General features: G+C 36.1%; 1 pseudogene and 2 gene segments (V, D, J or C); all 3 read right to left on the bottom strand.

Annotated features, from left to right (window-relative positions):
* Positions 1–427: 427 nt before the first annotated feature.
* Positions 428–894, bottom strand: LOC141282351 (T cell receptor alpha variable 18-like). The segment is given in 2 exon segments: positions 428–756; positions 891–894. Coding segments are annotated over 2 exon segments (333 nt in total).
* A 2726-nt stretch (positions 895–3620) lies between these two features.
* LOC135767291 (T cell receptor alpha variable 9-2-like) lies at positions 3621–4119 on the bottom strand. The segment is given in 2 exon segments: positions 3621–3946; positions 4080–4119. Coding segments are annotated over 2 exon segments (366 nt in total).
* Positions 4120–15851: 11732 nt separating this feature from the next.
* On the bottom strand, positions 15852–17410 carry LOC135767292 (immunoglobulin alpha-2 heavy chain-like; annotated as a pseudogene).
* Between the last annotated feature and the right edge of the window lie 215 nt (positions 17411–17625).

Genomic DNA, 17625 nt, shown 5'->3' on the forward strand with positions numbered 1-17625 from the left:
TGAAAACAGAGCAGAAATCATTTCAATTCCACCACACATTTCACAGCCAATTATTTGCAAACAAAAATGTATAGGACAATTCATATATTATCACTTATAACAAAGTCAAACATCAGGCTTTTATTTTAACTAAATTGCCAAGCATTACTATTATGTTTTTCAACATTAATGTTTATAATTTTTTAAGGAATAAACTTTAGTAGAGTCCATGATGCTGCTTTAAACTTAAATTGTGATGTTTCAGTCTGTTCTCATATAAAAAGTGTTGCCTCATTTTGATGTGTTTAGCTACTACATGACACAAAATAAATAAATAAAATGTTAAAATTCAGTTCATTTAAATTATGACTATGGTCACCATTCTAGTTGTTTAAAATCTTAAATATGTTGTTCTTCATCTAGCTGAAAGCAGGTTTTTGTATGGTGTTCATTCATTTCCTGTCATTGTGGGCTGCAGTGCGCAGTAATACACTGTTGAGTCCTTCACATCTGCAGGGAAGATTTCCAGATTTACCATCTTGTTTTCTTTTAAAACTGAAGCTTTCACTCGAGGATGAGGAGGTGTAGCGGTCTGGATTTGTCCTGACTCCATGATAAGAACGAGGAACTCCGGCTCAGAGTTGGGATATTGCAGATACCACTGTAGATTATTCATTGATACAGTGTAATGATAGTTACATGAGAGAATAACTCTGTCACCCTCATTTGCGTGGACAACAGTAGATAACGGAGTAATACTGTCTGCTATACTGGAACCTGAGAAAAAAAACATTATATTTTATAATTATTTTGCAACATGTTTAACAATTTTAAAGATCCAAGACAGCACCAGATATGTACTCCTAAAAGTATATTATATAAAGAAACACTGTATATAATTTATTTCTTACCCATGAATCCCATTAAAACCAGTAACACACAGATATACATTGTGTAGAATGATGGTTTAGAAGTCACACTAAACAAACTGAGACTCAACGGCTTCTTTCAACAGCCAATCACAGTGCAGCGTTGCTTCCTGCAGGTGCCACCATATAGACCCATTGTATGGTAAACTCATTTGGGGCTCTTTAAAACCTTTATGATGCAGTGGATTTAAGCTTGAAATTATGTCTAAATACAGTATTTTGTCTACACTGAAAAAAATGATTATTTCAATTTACTACTTTTTTTTAAGGGAAGTGGTTGCAATCAATTTATTTAAGCTACATAAAAATAGAAAAATAAAATAAAAAACTTTTGTTTGAATGTAGCTTAAATAAATTGATTGCAACCACTTACCTTAAAAAAATAAGTAAATTGAATTAATCATTTTTTTTCAGATTACAGCAAATGAAACCTTTGGGATACATGAACAGATTTGTTATTATTGATTGGACATGGACAGATTCAGTGTTTGTGTGTTACTGGTCTATGATTGGTATCATCATTAGGTTCCCAGAGAGCATGCAAACCATTGAAACAATGTTAAAAAACTGTTGATTTGTCAATGTTAACTGCATTGGATCAATATCAGGTTTGCACCCTCCATTAATATTGAAAAATATTGAAATTTCAACAAACCACCACTATTGTGATCAGTGTTTGCTTTAGTTGGGTCCTTGACTCTTGTCATTCACTAAGTTAAGTCATTCTTTTCTTTTTTTGTGTGTGTTTGTATGTATTTGTGTAGAAACTCATCTGCATTGGAAAAAAATATGTGTTTTAAAGTTAATTTGAAACTGATTGCTTTTTGTGAAGGTGTCAAGATGATATAAAATTAAGCTGCTTTACAAGATTATGTTGATCAATTTCTGACAATTATAATTGTTTTGATTTGTGAACACACTGTAATAAGACAAACAGAAATAAATTGACACATTCAGACATCATTACTCATCCTACAAATCTCAACAATGGTGACAATCATCAAACAAATTCAGATAAAATGATCAACTGCAATGCATGCTGGGAGTTATACATTAGTTTAGTACTACGATGTTACCCAGCATGCATTGCAGCATGAAGCTTTCTTTTGTTGATCGTCACCATTGATGAGATTCATAGACAGATTCATGATGTCAGAGATAGATTCATTAATTTAACTTTTTAAATGTGTTTTTGTAATCCTCAAGATAACAAACCTGACACCGTTTCCAACTAGTACTGTAACATCCATTTCTTGCACAACTTTAACAGTATTTCATTAATATTATTTAGATACATCTTCAAGAATTAAACTACTTAATAACATTAAATCTTTGTTTTCTTTGCAATAGCGGATGTATTTTATAGTGATGGGCAGTCCGGCTCTTTCCATTGATTCGGCTCTTTCGGCTCAAGCTCTGGCTCTACATTTTAGTGATGGCAGTCCGGCTCTTTTCATAGATTCGGCTCTTCTGGCTTGGCTCCCTTAGAAGAGCCGGCTCCCCTGCCTGCGTCTGAAGATTCGGCTCTGCTCGTTCGCTACAAAGAATCAGCTCTTAAGCCATCTCGTTTGCGAACGACCCATTACTAATATTTTATAACACTGCTTTAGCAGCCAAAGAAAACTTACCATTACAACACAAGAGTAAAGGGCCCAACTAAAGCAAACACTGATCACAATAATGGTGATTTGTTGAAATTTCAATATTTTTTCAATATTAATAGAGGGTGCAAACGTGATATTGATTCAATGGTATTAACATTGACAAATCAATGATTTTTAATTGTTTCAATGGTTGCATGCTATTTGGGTTGTTTGTGTGTCTGTGTGGTCCTTAAAAGGTGAAATAAAGTGGCATTAAAAAAACAAAACTGTTTGTATTCAACTCTTACTTGTAAACTGTGATAGTTCCTTCTAAACGCTAATTTCATAATAGTTTTCATTAACAGAAATGTGTATTCAATATCCTACTGTCACAATGTACCTCAAAGCACAGAAATACACAGAAGAGTCAGACGATTGAAGGTTCAGGACAGTCAGTGTAACTCTTCTCATAGCAGAATCCATCTGAGATTGAAATCTTGTTTTAGGAAACTCTTTGGCATTACTTCCATTTACAAATTTATGTCTCACTAAAATATATTCTGGAGGTAACCGCCTGTTTGTCTGTACCACAGCAGGGCAGGCATTGTGTCTGTTGAGTTAAAGGGGTCATAGCGTGAAAATGTGACTTTTTCATGTTTAAAGGGGCCATGGCATGAAAATGAGACTTTTTCCATGTTTAAGTGCTATAATTGGGTCCCCAGTGCTTCTATCAACCTAGAAAATGTGATAAAGATCAACCCAGTAACTTAATTTGAGTAAGCCATTTTCTGCAAGCATGTGAAAAATTAGGTCGTTCAGATTTGGCCTGTTTTGTGAGGTAGGTAGCAAGGCGCATTACAGTAATACCGCCCCATTAATTTGCACTATCCAACCACAGCACTGCAGTTTAGTGCAGAGAGAAAGAGGGATTTTTCCTGGTAAAATAAAGGTTTAATAATAAAAAAATAATAAAATATAATTTTTGCATTGCAGTTGACTCTGACATTAAATTATTTTGATGATTTTAGAATTGTGGAAAACATCAGTAATAAACGTAATGTATGATGTAAAGTACATGTGTAATGCAAATTTCTCTTTAATAATTTGCGGTCAGGTTTTTGTACAGTGTTTATGGGTTTTCTGTCACTGTGGGCTGCAGGGCGCAGTAATACAGAGCAGAGTCTGTGACTTTAACAGATGAGATCTCCAGATCCACCACCTGAGCTTCTTTCCTGTGTTTAATGGAAATCCCTTGGATGGGAGGATTAGCCGTCACTACATTCCCTGAGTACTCCAGTATGAGGAACTGAGGCACTGAACCCAAAAACTGACGATACCAATGAAGACTTGACACATAACCACTGCTGCTGAAGTTACAAGAGAGAGTAACTTTGTCACCGACAGTGGCGGACACATGATCTCTTCTTGATGTGATAACATCTGCAAAACTTTTACCTGCAAACATTAAACAGCCAAAGACAAAACATGTATTTACAGTATAACAAAGATTAAGAAATCCTGTTCTTACAATTTCAGTGACCGAAGTATCATAGCCCTGCATTTGGTATTTAATAATAAATACACTTACCTTTAAGTGCTGTAAACAGCAGTATAGTAAAGAAGAACATGATGAGCCAGAACTCACACACAGTGAATGGCAAACTGATCTATAATCTCAATCTAAGCACAAGACTCATGTGTGATGTAACTCCTCCCCTCCTACATAAAGGAATTGGGGAAACACTCATAAACTCTGCACCTCTCATATTCATCTCAATGTGAAAAATCTGTACACCCTAATACAATCACATCAAATCAATTACTTTTCTAAAAGTGAATTTTGTTTTCTTACACATAATTGTGATTATTTAAGGAATAAACAGTATCATCATAATAATATTTGATGCCTTATTACATAAAAAATTCAAAGAAATTATAAAAATTGTTTATAGATTATATTATAGATTTATCATCAAGCTAAGTATCTTTATTAAGAAACTAAAAAAATCATTAATGTCACAGGTAGGAGCGGACCGCCCCTGTCGCGGGTCACGCTCCTCCTATCTCCACCCCGAGGAGGTCCCAAAACACCCCAATGACCAGACAGACAAAGAAGATAAAATTTAACAAGTTTTATTTAATACTAAAAACACTTAGGGGGATTTAAATACCTGAAAAAAAGGTTTCAGTCCTCTGGCCTTCGTCCCTTGGCCTCTTATAGCCGGGGAGGGGGGGGGGCATTTAGGTACTCTGGGCTATTGGCTTGGGGCGTACAGGTGAGTATCCAGGAAGGTTCACTGGGCTCTTAGCCCTGGGGCGTGCAGGTGAGTATACAGGGCGGTACACTAGCTCTTAGCTTTGGGCATACAGGTGAGTATACAGGGCGGTACACTGGCTTTGGGTGTACATGTGAGTATACAGGGCGGTACACTAGCTCTTAGCTTTGGGCGTACAGGTGAGTATACAGAGCGGTACACTAGCTATTAGCTTTGGGCGTACAGGTGAGTAAACAGAGAGGTACACTGGATCGGGCATTTCATACAGTGGCTTCTTCCAATTGACTTCACACTTCCTTGAAGGCTACGTCGTTTTGGCCATTAGCCTTGTCCACCAAACACTCGTTTTGCAAGTTCATTGTCGGTTTCGGTTTCAGTGTCGGTGCTATTCTTCGCCATTTTAGGTTCCGCTCTTAAGTCACTACGTGACATAAACATACAGAAAAATTGCCCAGGCCAATGTACCGTGCTCCTGCAGATAGAGCATTGTCTTAGCATCGCAAAAGGCCATGGGTTTGAACACACATACTGATGTAAAATGTGTACCTTCAAATAAACTGCAAGTTGCTTTGGATAAAAACATCTGCCAAATGCATAAATGTGGTGTAAGGTAAATGTAAATCAAGCAAACATCTTCATCAGCTTGACAACACATGCCCTGAAGATATTCACAAAACAAACAAACACAGAAATGTATTGCAACAGAAATCCTCACAATGCAAACAATTACAGAAATGTGTTTGTTTATGTTGCAAGCAGGACAAAGGACAATGGAAAAAGGGGACACAAAAAGTGATGCACCGTTCTGGGAAATGTTGAAAACTGTTCCTCAAACAAAAGAGTGCCCTCCTGAGGTCTTATTTGTAGGCTGCATATTTATTTAAAACTGTCTCATTTCAGAATATTAACAATTATAAGTGTTATTCTTAGTTAATTGTAATTTATTGTAATATACTTATGGCTTGCAAATGTAATAATCAATTCTTTATTGAAACAATTGACAGTAATATAGATAAAACATCATTGTATCCAGAAATAATCTGTCCAAAAAGCAAAAAAAAAAAAAAAAAAAAACAGATAAAAGAGAAAGAAAGACATTTTGCTGAAGGGGAGTTATGTTTTACAAAAAATAAAAATAGTTACATGCCTGTAGAATCTGACAAGCTTTCTGGAAAGTAATGCTATTTTTATGTAATGCTCAGTTTAAATATCTCAGGCTTGATGACCCAGATAGCATGCAACCATTGAAACAAGATTAAAAATCATTGATTTGTCAATGTTAAAGGGGTCATAGCATGAAAATGTTAGCGTTGCCACTTTGTAGGTTTGAGCAAGAATGTGTCGTTTTGGGGGTGTTTTTTAAAATTCAAATGAGCTAATGAAAGGCAAACACTGATCACAATGATGGTGGTTTGTTGTAATTCAAACTCAATTGTGCTGTCAAGTCCTTCTTTTCTCTCTCTTTCTCTCTGCACTAAATAGCAGTGCAGTGGTTGGATAGTGCAGATTAAGGGGGCGGTATTATTATAATAAGATATCCTTATGACATCATAATGAAAGCCAAATTTCAATGACCTATTTTTGCTCACACCTACAAAGTGGCAATGCTAACACTTTCAGCACGTTTCCTTACTCAAACCTGTTCTGAGGGCAGAAAGACTATGATTGGTTCACAAAAACGACCAATCAAAATGCTCGTTACTGGTTTAAGCCCTCAGCGGAGCCTTCAAGACAGCTTCTGCAGTGAAGCAGTTCGAGCTCACCGTTGGTCAGATGAGTAGCGCAGATATGGTAAAATAGGAATGAGACAGTTTTTCAATTCAGCTCGAAACGTTTCAAGTATTTAAGTGACACGTTTTCACGTGTCCGTGGTACGACTTTCTTTTTCTTGCCAGTTTCACGTATTGGTTATTCAATTATTTTTCCTGTTTTCTTACCATTTTTGATTGGGATTGGGGTTAGAACAACTTTCTGTAACATAAAATGACATCCTCACCCTAACCCAACCCCAAGCAAGAACAATTTGAATATTTGACTAATAAACGTATAAACAATGCCATTCTAATCCAAACCCAACTTTATTTTTGAAAATGTGATGAAAACCACAAATCTAACCCCAATCCCAATCGACAATGGTTTGAAAAAAAGAAAAAAAAATGAATAACCAATACATGAAACTGGCACAGAAAAGAAAGTCGTGCCATAAATGCTCGAAATGTTTCAAGCTGAATTCAAAAACCGTCTCATTCCTATCTTAGCATATCTGCGCTACTCATCTGACCAACGGTGAGCTCGAACTGCTTCACTGCAGAAGCTGCCTTGAAGGCTCCGCTGAGGGTTTAACCAGTATCGAGCATTTTGATTGGTCGTTTTTGTGAACCAATCATATTCTTTCTGCCCTCAGAACATGTTTGAGTAAGGAAAACTCCTATCTACACATGCGCATGCCATGGCCCCTTTAACATTGTTTCAATGGTTTGCATGCTATCTGGGTGACTTATGCAGCCATTTTTATGTTCACTTATTATTTGTCTGTGGAGTTTATGTATAGCTGAAACGTACATTTATCAATACTTAAAGTCCACAGATGAATGATAAGTTAACAGAAACATTTCCCAGACAGGTGCATCTCTTTTTGCAATCCCCCAGAAACACCTTTGTTGTTGTTTGTTCTGCTTGCAGGGCGCTTCTGAATTTGTTTGTGTTTGATGATTTACAACATGTTTTTGTATTTGTTTGTATTATGAGGATTTGCAACATGTTTTTGTATTTGTTTATGTTTTGTGGAAGCGTTTCTGTTTTTGTTTGTGTTGTGAGGATTTGCAACGCATTTTTGTATTTGTTTTTATTGTGAGGATTTGCAACATGTTTCTGTATTTGATTGTATTGTGAGGATTTGCAACATGTTTTGTATTTGTTTGTGTTGTGTAGATTAGCAACGCGTTTTTGTATTTGTTTTAATTGTGAGGATTTGCAACGCGTTTCTGTATTTGATTGTATTGTGAGGATTTGCAACATGTTTTGTATTTGTTTGTGTTGTGTAGATAAGCAACGCGTTTTTGTATTTGTTTGTATTGCCAGGATTTGCAACGTGTTTCTGTATATGTTTGTGTTGCGAGTATCTGCAGCACATGTGTTTTAAAACTGATGAAGGTGTTTTCTTGATTTGCTGGTATTTTTTATATGCATGTGTTATGCAAATACCTTACTTATGACTGTTTAGGTATGTGACTAATGTGTAAGAAAATTTTGCCTGAAGAATCTTTCACATGTTAAATCAATGTGCCCTTTATCACATTTTTTTACAAAAAGAATGCAGGTGCAAACTGTTAAAGCACATCAAAATTACATTTGCTCTGAAACGTTCCTACTGCGCTGTCTTTTCTAATGTATATTGTATAGTGTTGTTGTGCTTCCTGTCACTGTGGGCACCATGGCACAGTAATACAGAGCAGAGTCTGTGACTTTAACAGATGAGATCTCCAGATGCACTTGAGTTTTCTTTTCATTCAATTTTCCAGAGAATCGAGGATCTAGATTCACAATATCTGACATTTGTGAAACTTTTCCAGTAGCATGCAGAATGAGTAACAGAAATTCAGGAGCTGATCTGGGATATTGGCGATACCACTGTAGTGTGGTTGCTGAGGAGTAATCACAGGACAGAGTTAAAGTTTCCTCCTTTGTCCCATAAACCTCGCTGTCAACTGGTGTGATGACATCCGCAAACGTGACACCTTCAAAAGAATCACAAATAATTAAATGCCATGAACTTAAATATATATACAAAATTAGCATCATGTCACGTTTATTTGTCTCAACGGGACAAAATAAAAGAGAAGACAAATAAAAACTATATTTGAAAAGAAAGACTTACATACAAGAGAACAAGTCAAAGCAGTTAAAAAGAGCAACATTTTATGATAAGCAGGATGATGACTGGTTTAGTTTAAACACAAACTGCTGTTCAGCTAAACAATTTGCCTTCATCTCTTGTCAAGCAGAGGATGTCATAAGCAAACTCCTCCCCTTTAAGCTGCAGACCATAAATACTGAAACTGAATTTGAGAAGGACTTACTGCATACGGTTAATGCTACCAAGCAAACATTAACACACAAGTGTAGTATTTATGCTGTTTATTTCCTTGCCTGTCCAAAATCACAATACATGCAGGTGTGGTCCAACATGTTTTCTAACCCCTTACAAACATTACACTGCAAAATCCCGGGAGTTAAATTAACACTACTCAGTGTTTATATAGGTCCACTCTCCAGAGTGTTAAAAAACTAACACCGGAGAGAATTAAAAGCTACAATCTGTGACTTTATTCTCTCTATCACCATCTCTGTTTGAAAACTGAAATTGCATTTTAGATCTTACTTGTAGAGTTATTTTCTTAATTTAGGATTAGATGTTGTCTGTTTCATTTAAAGTCACCATTACAAATAGGTCTGGGCCAGTTTTGGCAAAGATATGGCAAAGTAAGCACCGGCTCATGTGGGTGTGTGTCTAAAGTGGCCCACATATGATGTAGCAAATGTGGCCCAGTTCTTTTAAAACTTATCCGGGCCGGTTTTGGCAAAGATATTGCACAGTAAGCACTGGCTCATGTGGGTGTGAGTCTGAAGTGATTCATATACCCAGCTAACAGAAAAAAGTTCTAAGAACGTTCCCTGAAAGTTCCCAAAAATGTTTTAAATATCAACTGTTTTTATATTGACTTGTTTGCTTGTTATGTAAATGATAGAGAAACATTGCATTTTATTATTTTATAAAACATTATTCCTGAAAACAGTAAAAATATTGCTGTAGAAAGCAAAATTCACTTATTAGGTTTAGATGTTGATGCTTTGTTTAATTTTAAGTCACCATTATTGTGATTTGTGTTTGTTTTAGTTGAACCCTTGACTTATTTATAAGAAGTTCCGTGGTTGCCTTACTTTGTGTGTATAAAACACATTTGTTATGGTAGTGTAAAGTTATTTACAATAAAGTTGCAATTCTGTGGGTGGTTGGTATATAATGGTAACAATCATAATCTAATTAATTGGTTTACTTTTAAGAGTTTTTATCTGTCAACAATACATTTCACGCAAGATTTGAAAGCGGAGAGTATATCAAAAGACCAAACTCATCCTCTGTGTGATCAGTTTGTTTTACTGCCTTCTGGGAGACGATTTTTAATGCCTAGAGCAAAGACAAATATTTACAAAAGATCCTTTGTATCCTCTGCAATCGGTTTTATTAATCAAAAAGGTATGTGATTTTATATTGTGTTATGTCTGTGTTTTGTATTATGTGTTTGTATGAGTGTCTGGTTTTGCTGGTCAAAGACAAATTTCAACCACGGTTGACAATAAAGTTGAATTGTATTGTATTGTATTGTATTGTATTGTATTGTATTGTATTGTATTAATGTTTGAAAATGCTTACTGTACATCATTATGCATGAACTGAAAAATGGTCTTCAATTCATATGTGCATAAGGTATAATGATGAATAACAAGTATGTTGTCTCACTTGAAATAAAGGAAATTGCACTTTAAAACTAGGTGGCGTGACTTTTCAAGACAATATATGCTCGGCCCATCACGCCCGTCCTGTGAGTCTGGCACTGCTGGTCTGAAACTGCTTGGCGCTATGGTTCTGCAGCTGTTTCCACGTGTCGCTACAGTCTTGGAACACTATGCAGGCGGGCAAGAGAGTGATATGCCATTGTCTGCAGATGTGATTTCTTAAGTTTAGCCTAAATACTGAATAGTTGTGGTGCAATATAAAGCACTAACTGATAAGGAGACAAATCTGGGCTATATGCTTCTACAGAATGAATTATGTGATGAAAATCCAGAAAAAAGCAATTTGTGAACCTTTAACACATGCTTGTTACGGCAGGGAAAAGACTATAGAGCAATTCTTTGATGTTGGTTAATACTGTACATAAAGTCTAAACATCATCATCTAGAAAGCTTATGTATTAATTGTATGTTTGAACACTTACCAGAAGCATCTTTCTCTGACAATAATGTGATACTACAGTATGAGACCCAACTCTCTCATTGCAGTTTGTTGTTATTCAGAATAATTTTGAAACACTGTTGTGTAAAATTAACTGGAGTGTTATGTAGACACACAAACATCAAGAATCAGAGTATGAGTCACAACAATGGTGACAATAAATTGAAAAGCTTCATGCTGCAATGCATGCTGGGTATCAACAAATTACAAATCTCATCCAGGACTCCCAGAAGCACTGCAGCATGAATAAATAATGAACTTTTTACTATTTTTTTTGTCACCATGGTTGAGATTCATACTCTGATTCTTGATGTTTCTACCTCACAAATATTAAGTGGTTTATTTTTGTCCAAAGATTCTAAAACTACTTAATGACAAACTGTGGTGAAAGTGCTGGATCTCATATACGTGATTAACAATTAAGAAACTTGTGATCAGTTAATTAATTAGATGAAGATATCAGTGGTGGACGAATTACACAAATCGTGTAATTGAGTAAAAGTAAAGATACCCAGGGTAAAATATTACTCAAGTAAAAGTAGAAGTACTTGCTTAACATTTTTACTTGAGTAAAAGTACAAAAGTATCTACCTCAAAATGTACTAAAGTACAAAAGTACTGTGATTTATTATGGCCGTATCATTTTTGTCACAAAACTCAAATTATGTGAAATAACTCTCTTGGCTAACCAATCAATTAATAAAAGGACATTAATAAATCAGACAAAGATGTCTATTAAAATCATCATAAGCCTAAAACCTTAAAAACAAAAAATTTCCTTTAGCATCAAATGAAATAACAGGATTTGAGAGCAGTAAGTCTCATTTCAAGATTTATTTGTTAAATAATTTATCAGTTTAAGTGTAATAAAAACTTGACTTAAGCACAGGTTCACAAGCATAGTTTTCAAAACATTAAATACATAACGTTATCTAGAAATCAGTCTCCCTTTCCTTGACAAATAAAACAAGCCTTACAAAATATAATTTCAGAAACGTTTCATGTGGTTTAGCATGTCATATGTATATTGTAATACATAATTAAATGTATTTATATATTTTGGAAGCAAAACTTTTGAAAATATTAATAACAATCTCAGTTAATAGGGAGCACTCCAATCCACCTGCCTGTTTAAGCATCATACACTGCATGGCTAATCAAAATGTCATTTATATTTTACAACAGTGTTGAAAGTGATTAATTGTCATTTCAAAATAACAGAACACTGAGCTTCAAATACAATGAACTTAAGTGAAACAGCTAACTATACGGCTAAAAATAGCTTCAGGATGCATAGCTTAAAGTTCATTCATGATAACGTCGTATATATTTTAACAACACAATTAACAGTTTTCTGCAAGCTACTGTTAAGATTGCTCATTTAAAAATATAACCAGAATAAAAATGGCTTACCTCTACGCGTTTCCTTAGATTGAAAGAGTATTCTTTTAAAACAAAATAGCACAGTTTCAAGGCAGGCAGAGAAGACACGAAGGACTCGTTCTTTTATTCAAGGACTTAAAAAAACTCGCGTAAATAAGGCCATTGTTGTTGTGACGGGTCAGTTATCTCCTCCGTTGTTTTTGAATGCAGTTTCATTCTCCAAACGATACATTGGCTGGCTGCTGCACTCGCGTGACTCGCGTAGCTTACGTGAAACAGCGCGGCAACCAAAACAAGTTCAAAACGAAGCGCATGCTGTACCCTGATTGGTGGTTTGACGCATCACGTGTGCATCTTATTTTTTTTGTGCAGCTTTAGTTTGCCCAGTTACGTTTTTTATCCACTGATAAATAAAAAGGAACGACCGATTTTTTAAAATGTAGTGGAGTAAAAAGTAAGATATTTGACTTTAAAATGTAGTAAAGTAAAAGTAAAAGTCTCCCAAAATAAAAGTACTTGAGTAAAGTACAGATACGCGAAAAAACTACTTAAGTACAGTAACGAATTACATTTACTTCGTTACTGTCCACCACTGGAAGATATTAACCATTATGTACCAACCACCACATAATTGCACTTTTACAATAACAAATGTGTTTTACAGTACAAACACAAAGTTAACACCAGGGACAAGCTAGTTCACAAGTCAAGGGTCAAGAGTCCAACTAAAACAAACACTAATCACAATAATTGTGACTTCAAATGAAACAAAATTTAAACGGTAAGTAAGAAAATGACTCTACAAGAAAGGCAATTTTAGGTTTCAGACTGAGATGGTGAGAAAAAGGATAACAGAGCTTTTAATTCTGCTTCAGTGTTACTTTTTAACACTCTTTTGTAAGATTGTGACAATATATACATCCAGCAGTGTTCATTTAAGTCTTGAGGTTTTGCTGTATGAGGGCTTCCTGGGGATGCAGGGCCAGTGCTAAGGGGCCAACGTTTCGCCAGTGAGCAAACCTGCATGGTGCGCTAAGGCTATGCCCAGAAAAAGGGCCATCATAGGCTTGCGTGCAGGGCTTGTTCTGGCCCAGATCTGGGCCGGTTATGGGCTATTGTCTGTAATCCAGAACTGGGCCACTGTAGGGCCGTCATTCTTCGTTGTATGTGGGCCGAGGAAAACTGGTTGTGTGGGCCGGAGCTGGGCCGGAACAAAATTGCTATCTGGGTTTTTGGACAAAACATGCAAGTGTCTTTAACTTTTGTTAAGGACACTTTATTTCAGTGGCATAAAATAGTTGTTCTGAAATCAGAAGTTTAGTTTTCTAATGCTGCGTTTACACAAACCGCGTTTCAGGCGTCAAAATCGCGTCTACATCGCCTAGTTTGCCGCTTGAACAGTTTGAATGCATTCGCGCGTGTAGAGCGAAGTAGACGCACGGAAAAAGCAAGCATTTGACGCGCATCAGAGGCAATCTCCTCTTCTTGTGGGAGGGGCAAGTGCTATGATGTTGTCTGTTTGCAAGATGACTGATGTTGATTGTGCATTTACCGAGAAAGTTACCCGTTTGTATTTGGTAACCTTAGGGGAAAATAAACGGAGCGGGTCAATAAACGTCACGTGACTCAAAAGTGAAATGTGGATTACAACTTACCAGGTTGCCCAATGTTCTCACTGACACTCTTCCAAGCGAGGTCCTTTTTATTCCTGTCTCCTCAATAGAAATAAGAACTTTTGTCGTATAGCTCTGGGTGACTGCTTACGGACAATCATTGGTTGAATGAGTGACTCCGGGCGGGGCTGCGCCACAGCAGCAAGCAGGCTCCTGATTGGTAAACGCAGCACGAAATTCCGCCAAAGTTAAAATTAAACCCGGGCATCAGCTGCAAATTTGCGTGAAATGCAAAATGCACAAAAAGCACCACAACGATAAATTCGCGCCTTTGAGGCGGAAACGCGGCTTCCGCGCCGCGCCGCGCCAAACGCCTCATCCACGCCGCGGGACCTCCAGACACGCCCCAACACGTCTTCACATTGACTTAAAGGAGTCACAGCATGAAAATTTTACTTTTTCATGTTTAAGTGCTATAATTGGGTCCCCAGTGCTTCTATCAACCTAGAAAATGTGATCAACCCAGTAACTTAATTTGAGTAAGCCATTTTTTGCAAGCATGTGAAAAATTGGGTTGTTTAGATTTCGCCTGTTTTGTGAGGTAGGTAGCAAGGCGAATTACAATAATATCGCACCCTTTATCTGCACTATCCAATCACAGCACATTATATTTTTTCACATGCTTGCAGAGAATGGTTTACCAAAACTATATTACTGAGTTGATCTTTTTCACATTTTCTAGATTGATAGAAGCACTGGGGACACAATTATAACACTTAAACATGAAACAAAGTCAGATTTTCATGATATGTCCCCTTTAATTTCTCTCAGCAGCCCTGTTGAGAAAGATATTGTGAATAATGGCATTATCTCTCAATGCTATGGTTAATCAGCAAAATTCTAATTTGTTGGACAGACTTTTTTTTGGAAAATAAGCTCTAGAGTAACTAAAAAAGCAATAATGTTCTCTGCTGAAACCCAAGTCAGTTACTAGTGAAGAGACAATAAGAGGTCTGTTAAAACTCAAAATCTACAGAAATGCATTTTGTATGAATATTTACTTTAATTAGCTATTTTCTTTTATTTTCCTTTAGCTACTTTCACTATTTTATCTCTATTGAATAATAAAAAAGCAAAACAAAACATGTTTATTCTACCAGCACCAGCTTTAAAGGGGTCATAGCGTGAAAATTAGACTTTTTTTCCTGTTTACGTGCTATAATTGTGTCACCCGTGCTTCTATCAACCTAGAAAATGTGATAAAGGTCAACCCAGTAACTTAATTTGAGTAAGCCATTTTCTGCAAGCATGTGAAAAATTAGGTCGTTCAGATTTCGCCTGTTTTGTGAGGTAGGAAGCAAGGCGAATTACAATAATACTGCCCCCTTTATCTGCACAATCCAACCACAGCACTGCCATTTAGTGCAGAGAGAAAGAGGGAGAAAAGAAGGACTTGACAACACAATTGAGTAGGGATGCACCGATACCGATACTGGTATCGGGTATCGGCCTCGATACCACATTTTCTAAAGTACTCGTACTCGTCAAAAGTCCCCCGATACCAGGGATCGATACCACGGTCTGAGAAATGTCTATGTTTGAGCGGCGTGTAAGGGGTTAATGCCTCTTGTGTTGTCCAAAGAGGCAGAGTTTACAACAAACTGGAAAACTAGTCCCTTGTTTTTTTGTTAAATTATATGACTAAAGCTGTTACCTGTAAATTTAAATCATGTTTTTTATTAAGTACTCGGTATCGGTATCGGTGAGTACTGAAATGCAAGTACTCGTATTCCAAAAAAAGTGGTATCGGTGCATCCCTACAATTGAGTTTCAATTACAGCAAACCACCATCATTGTGATCAGTGTTTGCATTTCATCGGCTCATTTGCATTTTAAAGGACACACCCAAAAACGGCACACTTTTGCTCAGGCCTACAAATTTGCGATTTTCACATGCTATAATAAATTATCTGTGGAATATCTGTGAGCTAAAACTTCACATACACACTCTGGGGACACAAAAGATTTATTTTACATCTTAAAAATCTCTCATAATATGACCCCTTTAATGTTTAAGTGTTCCATTTTTTGTGCAGCTCTTTAGTGTCTTCTGTCACTGTGGGCTGCAGGGCGCAGTAGTACAGAGCAGAATCAGTTAATGCAGTGCTGGAGATCTCCAGATCCACACAGGTTTTCTCTTCATTTAGTTTAGCAGATACTCCAGGAATTACAGGATTAGCCGGTTGCTTAAAATTAGCTTCATTGATCAGAAACATAAACTCGGGTCTGGATGATGAGTACTGTCGATACCACAGAAGAGTATCTGTAGCAAACGATCCATTATAATTACAGGACAGAGTAACTGAATCACCTTCTGAAACTAATTTATCAGAAGAGATTGGTGCTATTCCCTCACTTGAGACATCACCTAATAGAAAGAGTAGTGAATTAGAGGACATACTAAAGGAACTGAACAGAAACACAACCAGCTAACATGTATTCAAATTAAACAAATACATCTGTTATATGGTGTTTATTTGAATCATTGTCTCACCTGTAGAGAGAGAAATAAGCCACATAATAAACAGCAATATCATGTCTGACAAAGATCTAATAAGCAAGTAAGTTTAACAAAACCTTTTAACTTCTACATGTAGTTATTACACATCTTACTTCTCCACCCCTTATGCCCATCAAAGAATTCAGTGTACTTACTTTTAAGCGAAGTCTGCCCTCATGTGGATTATTTTAATAATTACATTAAAGTATCATATCCAGTTGTCTGTAAAAAAACACTTTAGTAAAATAGAAATCAAATTCAGAGATGAAAAAAAGTGTAAATACTGTAAAAAAGTAAATACAAATAAAGAAGGCATTGGTAGTATACAAAATATTGCTTGTTTTTATATCTAATATTTTAGTATAAGTTCTATTCAACGGTGAATGAAATAGTGATTCAATATTAAAACAATCTGAAATTTCAAAAGTAATTTCTGTGTCATACACTGATGGCCATATAAAGTGTATAATTTATTTATTCATGAAATGTACAGTGTTGTTGTGTTTCCTGTCAATGTGGGCTGCATGGCACAGTAATATAGAGCAGAGTCTGTGACTTTAATAGATGATATCTCCAGATACACTTGCATTTCCTTCATATTCAGTTCATCTTCCAGTCTGGGGTCACGGGGATCTGCATAATGTTACACTCCTTGTTGATACCTCAATAATATGGAGCAGAAATTCAGGTCTGGATCCGGGATATTGTCGATACCACTGCAAACTCTGTGCATTGCCTTCATATTTGCATGAGAGAGTGACTGAATCCCCCTCAGTCGTGTCCTGCAATGGTGTTATTTTCTGTGCAAGGCATTTGTCTGCAAAATGTATATTGTAAATAAGTTGATTAACTATTTATTAATTCATTTTATGAATTATGTTTTAATAAGAAATAAGATAATAAACAAAAACAAAAAAAAAATCTTAAAATTACTTAATATCATAATATCAGAAAGTAAAATATCATAGTTCATATACAGCATTTATAATATAATCATAAAATATGTGTTTAAAAAACTGGCCTCTTAGCCTGTATTACTGACAGCAGAAGCAGACAACACAGTAACATCATGATTGTACATAAGAAACTTAACGGAGATCATAATACATTTTAATGTTTTTCTCTCTTAAAGCTCCTCCTTTTCCATCTTAATGGGAACTTCATATATTTTATTTATGCATTCGTGTTTCTTTTGCTTGTGTCTTAGCTCCACCCCTCTAAGGTGCAAGGGAAGGATACAGTTGTACTGTATATCTTTCATGTCTCCCCAGGAAGCTTAGTTATCA

Source organism: Paramisgurnus dabryanus, chromosome 6 (assembly GCF_030506205.2).
Source record: "Paramisgurnus dabryanus chromosome 6, PD_genome_1.1, whole genome shotgun sequence".
Lineage (NCBI taxonomy): Eukaryota > Metazoa > Chordata > Actinopteri > Cypriniformes > Cobitidae > Paramisgurnus > Paramisgurnus dabryanus.